General features: G+C 42.2%; 1 protein-coding gene across 1 annotated transcript in view; it reads right to left on the reverse strand.

Moving 5' to 3' along the window:
* The window catches only part of UNK (unk zinc finger), a gene marked incomplete at both ends in the record, with an annotated part of 41,391 nt that overhangs the window by 1,275 nt on the left and 23,622 nt on the right, over window positions 1-16,494 (reverse strand). Inside the window, 8 exons of the mRNA XM_082008011.1 lie at window positions 102-283; window positions 3,188-3,376; window positions 4,833-4,934; window positions 6,077-6,251; window positions 6,944-7,012; window positions 11,292-11,489; window positions 13,780-13,922; window positions 15,794-15,878. Of these exons, the coding sequence (XP_081864137.1) occupies window positions 102-283; window positions 3,188-3,376; window positions 4,833-4,934; window positions 6,077-6,251; window positions 6,944-7,012; window positions 11,292-11,489; window positions 13,780-13,922; window positions 15,794-15,878 (1,143 nt within the window). The remainder of the gene's footprint in view (window positions 1-101; window positions 284-3,187; window positions 3,377-4,832; window positions 4,935-6,076; window positions 6,252-6,943; window positions 7,013-11,291; window positions 11,490-13,779; window positions 13,923-15,793; window positions 15,879-16,494) is intronic.

The following is a 16,494-nucleotide window of genomic DNA, read 5'->3' on the forward strand; positions in this document are numbered from 1 at the left end:
CTTCCTGTCACCTCCATGTCTGGAAAGCTTCTCTTTAAAGGCTGACACCCTCCTACTCCTTTACACTTCCTAATCCCTCTTCCCAGGAGTTACTCAAGTACCTGTTTGGCTTGTTTCCAAGACTCTTCCCACTGCTTTATTGTGCCATTGGCTTCATCCAGTTCTTGTCGTAGCCGTGCCAGCTCCGCAGCACCTGGACCTGACAGAAACGCAGGTGAGGTACTGGGCGAAAAACTCCCCGAAGCAAAGTGTTCCCATATGCTGCTGTTCATCCCATTTAAACCTGTTTCACAGGGAAATAGAGAGGGTTATGTCACAGGTGCTGGTGATTTCCCCATTTCCTCCCTACCCCTGTGAAATCCAGGATTCAAAACTGTACATAGAAAAAAACCGATCATCTTAAGAATTACTTTCCTCCTCAGGGCCCAGGAGTTTGTCATAGATGGACTTTATTAGGGGAAGATTCCCATCATTAGGCCTCATCTTTAATGATACAGGGAGGACCCAAGAAACTGAGTAGAGCAGGCTGTTTTCAGAAGCATCGATTTTAGAGCAGGGCTGACTACCAGCTTGAATCCCCCTTCTCATATGAGAACCTCTGAACTGCTTACTCACACAGCCATCAGCGCTGCTGAACAGACTGGTTCACGCAGCCAACGCAGGTGGTGCTTCCTCTGACACCATACCCTAAGAAAACTTCTGCTTTTGTCTCCTCAGCTTGGTGCTTAGAAAAGCAGTCTCACTTCGCAAGCAGTAAGACTAAAATGCGCCCACATCATTACTGTTTGCGTATGCACGAAACAGCACTAACTGGAAAACCCTGTTTATAAACAAGTAGAGGCGATAGTATATTCATCAGCTTCACCCCCTGCAGAGTTCTAGCATAAAACTAGTGATTGGCACAGGAGAAGACTAACTAACCACTTCCCTATTTTAGCTTGTTCAAATAATTTCTCTTTCCAGGAAGAAATTCAAGGCTTAGGAGACAAAGCAGTAGAAAAGCAGTTTTAAACAAAACTGGCTATTTTTCACAGGCTCTAAGGTTTGTACTCTTTTAATGACAAAAATATTTTTACTTAAAATAAGCACTCGGGGGAGAACCAGTAATAAAAGCTCATATCGAGACAGAGCTGCTGAGTGATGTGGACTCTTAGGCACACAGACGTGCGCCAGTTTGACGTAGGAGTCATTTTCATTTAGTGGTGCTCACCACTGGCTGTGGACATTCCTAAATCTAGTTGCATTTGATAATTCTGATCTTGCAGCAGCCAAACTGACTGTGTCTGCAAGCAAGCCCTGGAGCCAATGGTCTCGCACTGAGGGCTAACCCAGCACCACTTACTTCCCACTTAGTACCAGCCAAGACACAAACAGTTACAAATAAAAATACAGCTCAAAAATAGTAATTTGTCTTCACTAAGGGCTTGGGTGCATTAACAAGTCATTTAGCAGAGCAGCAAGGGATCTTTGCTGGCTCAAGTCACTTATCCTAGATCCACTTCAGCTGCTTGAAGCGTGCTCAGTTAAAAGCAAGAAGTTTTAATGGAGTCCAAACTCACATTTTGTTTTTAAAACTCCAGTTTTCTTGAATGGGAGTTAGCTAAGCAGGGTGCTTGGCAAGCCACAAATTTTGCCATAATGCTGACTGAGCTTATCTTGTCTTTTTACTCCCCTGCTACCTGCTGTTCTCATTTCACATTTGAAGCAGCAAGCCCCCTTGGTCAGGAATGCCTTCTCTGTACATTTTGCATCTAGCACAGTGGGAACTGGCCCAGGACTAGGTATTCTTAACGCAACTGCAATACAAAGAAGTAATAACTACACACATTACACACTAACTTATGCGTATTCAGCAAGTCACATGGAATAGATAGATTCCAAATTCCCAACTGCTAGGTTACTATTTAAATACATTATGAAAACTTCAGCAAAAATAGGTATTTTCCTGTAATACAAAACCCCTAACTTTTTTCTTAAAAATAAATTATTTAAATGCATTTGTGAATTTCATGCATTTCTGCGTCTTTTTGTTTGTGCATAGTAGTACTATAACTAGAGAGTCAAGACAAATATAACTGCTTGTTTCTTCTGAAATTAAAAGCAGGCCTTATCAGCAAGTTTTCCTTTTCTTACTGAAACTGAGATGAACAGCCAGCCTCAAACACTAATTAATAGCAGAGATGCCCTCTGATGTCTCTTTTCGTATTATAGCAATTATAAAAGCTGTTAAATCCAAACAAACAGCAATTGCAAGGCATGGAAGCATGGTTTTTGCCTATGTAAACAAGGGATGCAGTTACACAGATAAATGCATGCAGGAATAGATTACAAAGACATGTAATCATTTTATTAGGTTAAGCTGAATATTCAAGATTAAAGTGTGTCTCAAATTTGAAGAAGCGTTTACATCTAATATCAATAGAGAGAACTGATATGTACTGTTATTAACATAGAAATCAGCAGAACACATATCACTGTAGCCTTGAGCCCATCGAATAGTTTCATTGCTCAAGGTAACCCTGCATCTGGATAATAAAATAGATTTGGCCCCTCAGTTCCAAGCTCTGCCTGATACAGCCGAAGCTCAAAAGCAATTTCTCTTCTCTTTGTAGTCCCTCATACAGGAAAATGATCCTTAAGGGGGCGGGTGGAGAGGGGAGAAGGGAGCAAAGGGAACAAAGCTGGAACACTAACTTTTTGCAAAGTCCATACTGCAAAACTGCATGCAGAGTGCCAAACAGGGGAGAAAAGTACAATGACCCAAGTCTGCTGTAAAAGTCCCAAAAGCCAGCATGACCTACAAGCAGTCCCAAGGGCAAATCGCAATCCCCCCCTTAACTAAGTAAAGCTGAGGACCCAACTCTGAGTTTTATGTGAAGTGGAGTCTCGGCACAGCATTATTGACAGGGAAAGGCAGAACTCTTTTCCCTGACAGGCATCAGAGCAAGTCACTTAACTCTTTTTCTCAGCCTAGATACACGGGAAGCAGAGGGAACTGCTCCCTTGTTCACAAGGTATTAGCTGATTTTTTGGCAAAGCAGCTTCTAGTACAGTTGCTATTCTCATGGGAAGAGGAGATACAAATGGTAGCAGTGAAATAACACATTAAAATTAAAGCTAACTTAAAAGAAAATACTTACATGGCACAGACAGGCATGTACATGGGACACACACACTGTGCATTTACCTAATGATCCATGAGAAGCTGATGTCCCCAGGAACGTGTTTTCTGATTGGCTTAAGTGTCCCTGGGGCTGATGGAGGAAATGCGATGAGAGGCTGACCGGTGGAGAAGGAGAGGCAGAGTGAAAGGAGGCAGAGCTTCCAAGGGACCCGGGGATATTTACAGGAGCAGAACTTTGCAGCAAACTCCCACCTGGACAAAGAACACAGAGAGGATGGCTATGTATGACCATGAAGTATGGGCAGAGCACACTGCAGGAGTTCAGAGCAGAAGGCATTAGCTTCCCTCTCTCCTTCCTAAGCCCCCTGGGATTCCCTCCACTTCTCATCATGTTTCATTCCCCTCTCGGCCTTTAAGGGGAACACTGAAGCTGCTGTCCCATGAACCATGTAGGTTAAGACCCTCCAGAGTTCAATGGACTACTCTTTCATCGGCCAAAGCAACAAAAGGTTTTCTGAGCAGAGTTCAGACCCTGTCAGTCTAGAGAAGATGAATTTGGTATCTGGTGACATACTTTGTAATGAAAAATTCACTTCTAAAACATGTGCCTCTACCTTTAATACTTCCAAACAACCTATAGTGAGACGACTATCAATGCTGGGTCAGGCCATGATCTTAACCACTAAAAATCAGTGACTAGCTTTAGTCATTTTAGACATACTTGAGTGCCTGGATCTATCAGTAATAAACCACCTCAAATAAACAAAAGCCCATCCTCCAAAGACATCACACTTCCCTTACACAAGAGGTCATCCTGTCTGCCACACACATGAGGGAGATCTCAGCCCTGCTCCTCACTCTCTCCTGATCTCCCTTCTTAGAAGATCACCAGGTAACACCCAGACCAGATGTGAATAGAGGAAAAAGCAGTGTGGAGGATCTCTAAGCCACTGCAGATGGGTAGTAGCAGAAGCAGGGCTATCAGCAGACATGCACAGTAAACTCCCCGGCTCTTATCTTTGGCAGGGAAGTGGAAGTGATTTCTTTTTTTAGGGTCCTTCCCCAGTTCAGTACAGCTCCAGGCAGTGCAGTTCCCTTGGAAACCTTCAGACCACCAAAGTTAGTCTCATTCAAAACCTGTCTTACACAGCAAGGGTAGCCAGAAACTACAACCACTTCCAAAAAGCTATGAGACATTTCATTTTTCCCTAGTCAGTCCTTAGAGACAGCTAGAAGAGCCCAACTCCACGGATTAAAATGAGGCAGACATTACAGGCATCAAATCAGCAGACCATGACGACACTGTGACAGATGGATAGCATTACCAGGTCAGTGAGTTTCCTGTTACTGCTAGGGAGAGTTTTCTGCTTAGGATGCACATCGTTATACTTTGGCCTGTTTTTAAAGGTATCAGGTGCATTCTAGAGTCTACTTACACACTTAAAAAAAAAAAAGATCAAGTCCCATTCAGTCTCAAGAAACATCCCCAAGACACCTGGGCCCAATGGCAAGAACTCAGCTCTGCTAGTCAATAAGGGCAAGCTTTCACTTCAAAGATGCTCAGTGGTTGCCAGAGTTGGTTATAATTGCTGTTTTAACCAAGGTTACTTTGGGACTGGTTTTAGAGCTTTGTTGGGCTGGCTCAACTGAGGTGACTGGGCAACACTGCTTGGCAGAAGATAAAGAAAGCTCTGTTGCTTTCATGTACCTATCATGATGCCACTCGTGTGGGGCACTGTGCTGCTGTCAAATGTCTTCTCCAGGGCAGCCACTCCGAATTCATTCAGGTCCAGGTCATCCAAGGCAGACTCTGCCAGACACAGAGGTACCAATTATGTTATAAAGGACCAACAACTTCAAGAGATAGGATGGCCCAAAGAGCCTACATGCAGAGGAGCTTTCGCTCTCTATTTTTCAGTCTGCACAGCCCTACTCTCCGCCCTGTGCAACGCTGTTCTTAAATGGTTTGGCAGAAGTGTCATGGGCAGCTTTTCAGTTCAGGTTCTTTTGCCTGATCTGACTTCTTTTTGTCTCAAAAGTATTCCCAAGTGTTATATGAAAACAAAAATTTGATGAAATAACAGCAGTTCCCATAAGTCTTCCCCCAAACTGCTCTTTCAAGTCTGTCCATAATATGCAATAACACTGGCTTATGACATGTCTCGGTCTGGCTTATGCTTTGTCCCTACTTTGCTGAAGAGCCACTCCGAAAAGAAATACCAGTATAAGGGAACACTTGAAAATCACCTCTGAGGTTCAAAGATGGGTAAAAAAAAGGAAAACTTATGAATGTCTGCAAATGTTGTATCTATCTGAACATGCCTTATCACTAATCATGATCCATGTAATTCCACCCCACACATGCCCACTCATTTCCATTATTATTTTTAACAAATTAGGGAGATGACCTCAGAAATGTTAGATTAAACAAAAAACCCCCAAAACAACCAGGTGACCAAAAAGCCTGTACCTATCTACTTGATTCCACTCTCTGGACTCTACTGTTCTCCTTTTTCTTACAGCCTATGTCCTACACTCTATGAAGGGCAAGTCCTTACAAAATACCTAGTGGTAGTCCCTGCTATAAAACTGTCATTTAAAATGTAAGGGGTTGTAACTGTGGGAAATGCCCCTCTGATTTCCTGCCTACTCCAAGATCTCTTTGTCACTTTGACAAACCTAAAACTAAGGCCCTTTACACCATCTGACATTCTGAGTAAGTGGCTCAGAAGCCTTCTGTTGGTCCCGTGGGTGAATTTCATCCATAATGACCTGCAGAAAACATCAGATGTGTGACAGTCACAGAAAAAGTTTACAGCCTCAGGAATCTGCCAACACCGACAGAGATGAAAAACTGGAGTTCACTGGAACACCCATGCTATTCCAATTCTCATACCTGGTGATCCACGTCTGAGGAAGCCCTATTAGCATAAATAAAAAAGGCAAAGTTACCTATGACAGACTCAACGGTGTCACTGGTTGGGTAGAAAGGAAGGGCATTGGCATTCATGCCTGGTATGCTGCTGGTGCCGGCAGGGCTTGGTGGCGTGGCAGCCAGACTGGAGGTGATACTAGAGGAGATGCTGGATGTCAGGGGGCTCCCCACTGGGAGAATACCCAGTATATCCTGAAACAAGAGTTTTAAAAGGGAAAGAGGTAGGAAATAAAACATCTTTATAAAAGAATCTCTTCAGAAACATGCAGGAATGAGCCAAAGATCAGCAGCAAACCTGTTCCTGCTTGCTTCCAACCTGACAGATGGCTGGTGCTACTACTGGGCTAGGGGTGGGGGAAGAGATTAACAGCTTTTCTCTAATTTCTGCCGACTGTTCTCCATCTGTCCGTCCCCCCCCCCCCAGCCCCAGTATTACAAACATCCTTCAGGCTGCCCCAGAATTAACTCCTGTGCCCCACAGGTTGCATGCAATCATAGGGATGGGTCACACAATCACTCACTCAGACTTAGTTCAGCACACAACTTAGAACCTGATATTAAATTCTCTTTGCCGAATCCTTGAACTTAGATGACTGCAGAGATCCATTTCAGCTCAATTTTCTGTAATTTGGAGACTCTCTCTCCAGCATAGTCCAGGCCTATGAATCTATCCTGAATTTACACAGGTCACGCCATTCACAAATAACCCCTCCTGCAAATCATCCCATCTTCATAAAGTAATTCCTCAAGCTGAGCATCCCTAACGGTGTCTGGACTGTCATTTACTCCCTGCGGAGTTGCCTGCATCCAGAGATTTCTCTTGTCCTTGGCTGTGGTGGTGCGAGCACTGAGCTAGGTTCAGAGCCCTGCTAGCAGTACCATACCTGTTTGGGCTGTAACAAAGGTTGCTCCTGGCTCCTGTGTTCCAGTGAGTGAGACTTCATTTTTGCTTGCTGCAGTAAAGAAACAGAACAAAAGATAAGCGGAGGGATTAGCAACAAAATTAAAAATGCCTGACCGCTGGCTTTGAAGAAGCCATGGGAAACACAGTCCCCTCCTCTCTTACAGCCTGCTCTGAGCACTAGAAAACTGAGAGAGCACAAAAGCACAGCAAACTGAAAACACCCCAAGTAATTTGCTTTCTATATACCAAGACATCACCCTTAGAATTATGCAAAGACATGTCACAATTACATTTGCCTTCAATGTTGCTGTAAGTCCTCTGCTAGCACAAAGGACATCTTAAGAACCAAGACCAAAAATGAATTATTTTGCCTCGCTATAAATAACTCATCAGCCCTACTAGTATCTAAAAATAGTGCCAGAAATGGTGGGAGGCACACTACATTTTTAAGTTATGTAAACATTTTTCAGCTTTGGGAAAATAAAGTATGTAAATTATGTTTTCCCTCAAACCTTTTCAGCTCCCAGCTAGGATTGCAAAGTAAAATAAAGTGATAACGAACCAATTTTAAAAGCAACATCAAAACTGATTTAAAAAAAAATAAATCCTTCCCTCATCCACTAACATAGAGAGCTCAAAGCTATAAAACATAAGTGAGGTCGAGGCTGTCTGGAATTGCAAAACTGCATGAATGCCAACATACATTTAGAATTCCACTATCCAACCTAAGGACCTTCCAGCAGTATATCCTTAACAGGTATCAACCCTCTTGCCTCACAACATCAGTCAGTTCTGAGCTACAGTAAGCAGAGCTGGGAAGGAAGTGGCCTCTTGAGCTTGTCAGTGTGTAACGGTCTGTTCTGCGGGCCTTGCTCCGTTCCTCCCATGCCGATACATGCGTAAGGCACCGGGAGATCAATCACACCCTCTCGGCCTGGAGAGGGAGCAAAAAAGTGGTGAGAGTCAGGGCTGCTTGTTTACTCACTCTCCAACTACCTGCAGTCTGAATCAGAGACATACTCCATGCATAAACTCGGCTCGACTGTTTTTATTGCAAATGCAGGCAGTCACCATCTCTACAGGGGAGATTCAGGCACGATGTACAACAGCAGCACACGAGATGCCACGCTGACCTGAAGTGATACGCCTTGACTTTTTGGCTTAAACAATCTTATGAAGAAGATAAATGATTGCTGGAGAGGGATGACATAACCAGACAGGCGAAAGAGCAGCAGCAGAATTCATCCCTTGGTTTTACTTAATTAAATCATTTTCTCTGCTTAACTGTATGCCTATGGGCAGATGGGGAGGTCAAAGCCTGGCAAACAGGCAGTTAAAATGTGGATGCAAAGATCCTTCTGTGGTGGGTACCATTATCTCATGCTTCCCTGAACAACATACAGTGTGTTTACATCCAGCAAAACTACCACTGAACCAATCACAGGCTTGTTTTCTTTTGAGAGCAATAGATGCATTACATTAAAGCCTCTGTGTGCGTCTGCTAACACGCCTGCTAGATAATCCAACACATCCCTACCCTGTTTGACGCTCATCTGAACACACGATGTGCTATCAACAGACATCAGCAGCTAAAGTGAAGGAACATACACAGCCGTGCCCGCCTCCCCCTGCCCCGAGAGGCTTCCTGCCAATGTTGCTAACTGGCTCTGGTGCAGTTGAGGCTTACTGGAAGGTTTTTTTTTTTTTCTTTTAAGGAGGAGAAAAAGTCGACTCATTTCTAAGCTAGTCCAAATTCCCACTACCTTGAATTCATGTAACACCAGTGAAAAATGCAGCAAATCGATTGTCACCACTACGCCAGTCTCCTTTAGCTCTGAATAACATTAAAAAGGGCATACATCAAGACAGAAATTCAAAGGGCAGGCTGAAATTCTCCAGTTCACTCTGTTGCACTCAGGGAAGAAAACAGGGGACATAAATTACGAGTGAAACCAAATGTTTTCTGACCAGCATGGAACAAGCCTACTGTGTTTGTAGTGTGTGTCAGGACTTGGGAACACCTCCTGGTCGTGGCACTCAAGTCCTTCCAGTGCAGCCAGCATTCTTCCAGCTCGCTAAGTCTTTTGGGACTCGGAAAAAGTATTTTTAGCTTTAACTGCTAGCTCAGCCTTACCACAAACTATGTGGAACCTATTAACACAGAAGGTGCATTTTTCATTCTAATAAGGTACAAACTATTTGTACTAATTCTACAAAGGAAAAATGACAAGCCTATTGCAGAGCTGAGCCAGAGTGTGTCTCAAGTTCTCAAATATGAGTGAACAAAGTTAAATGCCTAATTACTGGTCTAATTTACAGGATGTACGAGAATCTCTGGTGCTCACTGCAGCCAAAGGGAATTACAGAGGATTAAAAAAAGTAAGTAATTATAGATTAAAAGAAAATTAGATCAGGACACTTATGAGACACCTAATTTTGCCTGTAGGAGCCTAGCATAAGGCAACTGTGATTACTTTTGTCTATATCTTAATAGCTATTTATTCCAGTCATTTAACACAGGTTTTTGCTTAATTAAAGCCACATAAGCTACCTGAATACAGTATCTTTGTAGCACAGCCTGGACTTCAGACATAAAAGCTCATCATTTGGCCCTCCTTTTAAAAGTCCTATTCATGCTCCATCCCCTTTCTCCTTGGCTTAGGCTTGCTGCCCGTTTGCTCCAAGGCAGGGCCTCCCTGGCACCCTGCCTCTGCTAGCAGGAAACAGGGGTTCTCTCAGTCCTTCGGCTTTGGGTTCACTCCTCCTTTGCAGCAGAGGCAATAGAGAAGGAGCACATGTTTTTTCTTTTGTTTCTAAACAACTGCTACAAGCTGTTGTGCCTGCAAGAAGCGCCAGGATCACAGCATGGTCTGCTCTTTACCCCCAAAGATGTGTTGCATCAATATGCAATTTCCTAAGCCACATCCACATTAAGCAAGACAATGGAAGCATTTATAAGAAAGCGTACATACATATAGCTTCATCTGTATTTGTCACTAAATCATTTTAATTAGACTAAACAGTGTGCAAGACTGGTCCTACTGCAAAGTTTGGTCATTTTCCCAAAGTTGTAAAAATAAATATAAACCAAAACCCACAGCGTCTGCTTCTAAATCCAACTACTTCATGCAAGATCCTGTCTGTACAGGGATGGAATATTTCCACTGTTTTCTCACAGCAGTGCAATACTAATGCAGAAGTAGAAGCTTAATAAGGCTAGCTTCTTTAGTATTGCAGACAAGAGTTTAAATTAAGCCAGGCTGAAAGCAGCATTTCTTGTAATCTCTGTTTTCATGCAATATAGACGAGGTATTTTTATTCCTTTTTATATTTTTTATAAAAACAACTTGTAGGAAATATTTTTGCAGGCACCTCTTCATAAAAGTAGCTGTTCTGTCTCCTATATCGAGATGATGTTCCATTACATTTACAAACCCAGTGATGAATAAAAACTGAGACCAAAGCTCTGGGTTGGTCTCAGCTGACTTGGAAGGGATGGTGCAGAGAAACTATTAATTGTAGCATCAAGAAAGGAAATTCACAGTAAGAAGTTGACTGTGGAAAAGCTCATGTGTGGCAGAAGAGATGGAAAAGCCTGTTCTAGGCTTAGGGAGCAGTCTGAATAAGGCATGAAACCAAGAAGGAGAAGACTGAGGAAGCAGCAAGGCAAGACTGGGATATCCAAAAGGGATAAGAGGGAACGTCATTAGCAATGTGGGTTGGGTAAGATTGCAGAGGGTTCTTCAAATGAGAATGAGGAATTCAAATTTAATACAGAAGCCACAGGAGAGAGTCAAGTCTCAGAATGATACAGCCAGAGAAGCAAGAAACAACTAACATGACATTTTTAATACACTGGAGAAATGAATGGTGAAAACAGAAGACAAACCAAGTCATGGAGATCAAGGTAAGAGTTCGGAGTGAGAACAGAGAAGGAAGGATGAGTTTCCACAAGACAATACAGCAAAAGAAACAGCAACTCTTGGCAAGGACCTAAATATGGAAAAAGAAAGAGCAAGAAGTGATATGTGGGAAACTACCCAGGGTCAACACAGGACAGAAGTCGTGAGGGATTAGGAAAACAAGCAGCAGTTCAGCTTCTACAAATTGAGTGTGTGATGGCAGCTAGGCAGACAAGAACAGATGTAAGATGGAAGAGACTGGGAAGGAGACTAAAAGCAACAGCAGGGATCTGAGAACTGCCAATGAGAATAATGCTTTCTCATTTTTGTTCCTTGAAAAATAAAAATACATTCAAGCTAGATTGGGCAATTTCTCATTCTTCCACATCCCCCCAACTCTTCCAGCCAATATTCCCTACTAACCTGGCATTTGAAACTCTTCAAATACTCGGCCCCCACCTGATCTTCTCGCTCAAACCCCGGTGCTTTCTTGTAGCTGCCAGCTGCTGTTACTGAGTCAGGAGGAAAACCAATGGTCTCCAAGCTGTGTGGCTTTCCAATGGCACCAGGAGGAGACCCACATATATTAGATGGGCTTCCGAGACTGCTGTTCCTACAAAGAATCTAGTAGAAGGAACAAGTGTCAGGAAACTACAGCCAGCAAGTAGCAATGACTCGAAGAGGAGAGGCATCCCACAGAAGAGCTCATTTACTTCACTGTGCATCGATTATACTGACAGTCAACACAAGCATACAAGCTTCCAGTAAACTAATAAAAACGAGGAAAAAAGCTCCAGTAAATACTGGATTTATACAGTCCCACAATTATGGCTTTATTGCCATTACTTTGTCTGGGAGTGCAGTCTGACAAAAACCGACCTACAGCTCTAGTGACATTTATTCTTTTTGAGGCCTCAGATGCAAATGAACAAGTTTCCAAACCTGACCAAAACTGTCTTCACTTTCCTTAGGCTACAGTGAATCCTATCTGCACTCTGAGTAGTAGTGTGAAACCTGGAAAGGTGTGCTATGGCAGTCAGAACAACCAAGCATATCTGAGCTATGTGTAATACTGTATCTTTTGACTTCCAGTTGGAAATCTGAAAGTTTTAATGCAGGCACAAGCCAAGTATCAACAGCTGCATTAAAAAACCCAAGGATTTCCAACAGTTCCATTCTTTGGACTATAACCAGGGATGACAGCCACATGCAACAAGGCTCGTTTTGCACTGTAGACGAAGCCACAGACAGCAGCAAAGGATATTAAGAAGAGTTTTTACAGAAAGCGCCTACCTGGATCAGTGCAGATATCCCATTTCTCTGGGACAAGAAATTACTTGCCTGCACTGGCAAGCATGACTGTGTTTCATACAACATTTATACAGCTACTGCTACCACAGATTCAAGTGTGGCACAGTCTGGGCTGGCATTAGAAAGAAGGAGCATCCTACAATGTTTTGATTTTATTTTTATACGTTCTGCTGTCCACGCTTCCCTACAGTCGCAAATATACTACTCACTGTGGTGGAGGTGGGGCTAGTTGGCAGAGTTCCTGATTTATTCCACACCTACAGTACAAATACAAAACAGAATAGGCCACGTGAGGCTGGCTGCTAGAGGGACCTTTTTCTCCGATTAATTCATCATGTAAAATGATCACCAGCAAAGCCATATTTGTTTGCAAGCTACATACAGACGCCCTGTGGAGTGATGAAGTCAGAGAAAGACATGCATTCCCGTTTGGCATATATCCAAGGATTAGGAAAGACTGTTTAAAAGACTAAGAGCTTGCAATAGAAAAGACCTAAACAGTCTACTAAGTGGAAGATATCTTCAATTTCATTGCAGTTTTCAGAGAATTTAGAGGATACATTAATAAGATGAAGGGGTTTTGTTTTTTACTGCTTTCCAGTGTTATTTAGTGAGAGGAAAATAACACGCCCAGAGTTTCAAGATCTGTTTGGAATTCTAGCTGCAATCAAACTCAGGAGAACTATGAACTGTTTGATTGCCTTTGGCACTAGTAAAATCAAACTATCAGCTTCTCTTTTCAAAGAAAGGGAATAAGAGAAAACAGAGGTCCTAAATGAGTTCACCTCATTCCAACCAGTTTCAAATGAGTTAAACTCATGTCATTTTACCTTCTCAAAACCTCAACCAACCATTTGAAAAGGTCACACACCTTATCAACAGTAGTGCAAACAGGAAAGACTTAATGAACAAAAAAAAAATCTCAGAAAAAAAAAATCTCAGAAAAAAAAAATCTCAGAAAAAAAAAATGAAGTGGTCTAGCCTTCCATGGGCTGCTTATCTGTCTGTGTGTGTCTGTTCAGCATTTAAAGATCTCTCTCAGTGTATGTACAACTAAAATAAAGTACTACCAACTATCTGTGGCATTACTTAAACATAATCCAGAGTTTAGCTATCTCCAGAAGTAGAAAAGGGAGGGAATTGAGGATATCTTATAATGCAACAAACACTATGCACAGGCTAAGCCTCTGAGATTACATATGTAAACAAACTCGATTGTAGTTATGTACTTTAGATGTTATTGGCTCACAGCCTTTAATTAAAGTACTTGGAAACTAAGCCCAACATGTACCTCCAGACAGGAAGGAGTTGGACTTCATGTGCGGATGCATTCCACTTTCCTCAAAGTACATCAACAAACTTCGCACAGAAAGGAAGGCTTAGAAATTTTATAGGTGAGAGGACAATACTAAAACCACTAATCATACATTCTAAACAAATAGGTCCCTCTAAGAAGTGTGAAGCTGAGCTCTAAAAGAAAAATGTCATATCCTTTTGGCTTTTGGATACTTAAGATTTCTCTTCTTGCAAGAAAGAACTACAGTGACTCAGAGAAACCCAGATTTATAAGATATGGACATGGCTTCCCCACAGTGCTACATACATTGCTAAGGTCTGGGGCATGTGGACTGGAAGGGCTGACAGGAACAGAATCACCAGCTGCCGATGGCATATACATCACAGGACCTGTCTGTGTTGGGCTAGACACAGCCGAGGACTGCTGTAAGTCTTCACTGAGCGCAGGCTCTGGAAGAAATAAAGAGCACATGGAACATTAGTCAAAGCTGTACAACTGCAAGGGAGCATAAAACATTTAGGAACAAGAATATCTAGATATGCTTGAGAAGAAATAGCACCTACTTTTAAGTACAGAGGCAAAGAGGAATCTTATCTGGCAAATGGCTACTACTTATCTAATATTCCTTACTTTATTACTGTCATCATTTGTACACTGTGCTGCTCTTTAGCCCATTAACGCTGCTCCAGAATTATCTTCCCTTCATGAATTGTGTGTTATTCATTCAGCTGTCTTGAACTAAGCAGAGCTTTCTTCATTGCTAGGCACAAAGTTGATGGGTGCATTATAATTAGCTGAGGGAGATAAGTTTCCATCTGCGCTCAGTACAAACCATTAAAAAAACATAAATTAATGTACATAGAAAGGCATATACAAAGTGTCATTGGCTCGGAAGGTAGAGATGCGGTAGACTTTTAGTATTTACATCTAACACAACCCAGCATCTTTACAAAAACTATATAACTGACGTTATGCCTGTATCACAACAACATCTTTAAAGTACTGATTTCAACACATTTCTTGCTAATAATCTGCAAAAGTCATACTAAGAGCAGATATAATAAATGGACTCCTGTTATTTTAATTGAATTAGACCCTCTGTGTTCACCTTGCTAAGGGAGGACTAAAAGATATAACTCTAAGACAGCACAAGAAATAATCAGGTTGGAATGACCTAAGTGCCACAGAATGGCACTCCGGCTTTAAACTTGTATAGTATCAAGTACAGTAATCTTGTTAGGAATAAAGCATCTCCTAAACAAAAACACTGTGTTATACACAAGGGAGTTTGCTAAACACTGTTTCTTTATCAAGATTTCATCCTCTCTTAAGCTTGCTGGATCATACTGGGTAGGTGCACTACTGTGTTTTGGGCCATTATAGCCCACAGCTCTACCTATAATTACTGCTTGTCGACAAGGCTTCCTATAAAAGAAACTGCAGAACCTGTAGGGAATTTACTCTCGCCATTCCTTGACAAAGGCAGCAATTACTAATTCCACCATTTCCAAGGATAATCAAATAAAAAGAGATCTGCTCAAGGCCAGGTAGTGAGTCAGTATCAGAGTCAATCTATTGACTTCTGAGTAACCTGCTCTAATTGCTGCAAATTCAACAGTGAGACTGGAGTGCAGAAACTTAAGTCAGAGCCAAAGGACCAGGAGCTAACCATTTACCTACAAACGTTAGTACCCACCTGAATATCCAACTCCCACAACAAAACAGCATCACTAGTTTACAGGTGATGAAAATGAGGATTGAAATAATGCCCTATAAATCCAGGAGCTAGCGAGAAAAGAAGATTGGAGGAAAAGCAGACAAAAAGCTGCATATTTTTCTCCAACCTGACATAAAGATTTAAACTCTAAGCAAAACTTCCTAAGTAGTAAGATAGTATTTAATTTTTAAAACGGATCAATACATTGTCTATAATTAGAAATTTTTTCCTCAGCTTTTAAAAATACAACACTTCGCAACTTAGCTAGGTACAGTTCATCCAGGTACAGAAGAGAAGCAGCTCTCTCTGTTCCAGTCCTCCCCAGCTGACATACAGAGAACTAAGCGAGTGAGAGGGAACAGAGGGAGATACTTCACGAGGTGGTGCAGTGAGAGCCCAGGGCTGAGTCCTACAGACTACGTACTGCCTTAAGCTCTGCCAACACCTCCCACGCTAGCATGGTTTTATAGGAATTATCAAAGTTAATACCTTGTTTTTTAAAATCCTTTACAGAAGTTCTAGTTTAGTGGCCCTATATTTTAAACTATCTGTTTTGGCCAGAAGCTCAAATATCTATGAAATATAGAGAAGCAGCCCACGTACGTTCTACATGTGCAAAGGCACAGAAGGGTCCTCGGGGACAGCTGCCAGACTGCTGCATATCATTGCACTTGGTGGATTTGTAGATCTAAGAATGGGGAAACAAAAAAAAAAAAAAAAACCAACAGACATGAACAGGAAAAAAAACAGTGACCAGCAACCCAGGTACAAAAGTACTACTAAGAGACTCGACAGCAAGATAGAAACACAGATAAAAGGCACAAAGGCCAGCAGAGCTCAGGGTGACCATTTCAGCGCTTTGCTTCAAAGAAAGGAAAACCCACTACAGTAACAGAAACACCAAAATATGCCCATCACAGCTAAGCTCACCCAAAGATCAACCCATCACATGTCAGCTCACCCAAAGGTCACCATTTGCCATGAAGTCCCTCAGTCTCACTGGGAGCTCCATGGATATTACAAACAGTAAGAGGTAGGAAACAGCTGACAGTGACAGCACAGAAAGCTACAGCCACATGTTTGCAAGGAAAATAACAAACCGTTGACAATGATTGTAGGAAACGGATTATTCCCCTTCCCCCCAGTTTGACAGGCGGTGACAATGGTTACTTTGCCGATACAGGCCCAACAAAGCTTTTCAACACTGTAACATGAAGCAGACTAGGACAAGGCCTTAATTACACTTTCTGTAAGGATACTGGAATGCTGGGCATGCTCACAGCTAAGAGCTCGTTGGTTTTTAG

The sequence above is a fragment of the Phaethon aethereus genome (genome assembly GCF_964289735.1).
Source record: "Phaethon aethereus genome assembly, chromosome: 18".
NCBI classification, from domain to species: domain Eukaryota; kingdom Metazoa; phylum Chordata; class Aves; order Phaethontiformes; family Phaethontidae; genus Phaethon; species Phaethon aethereus.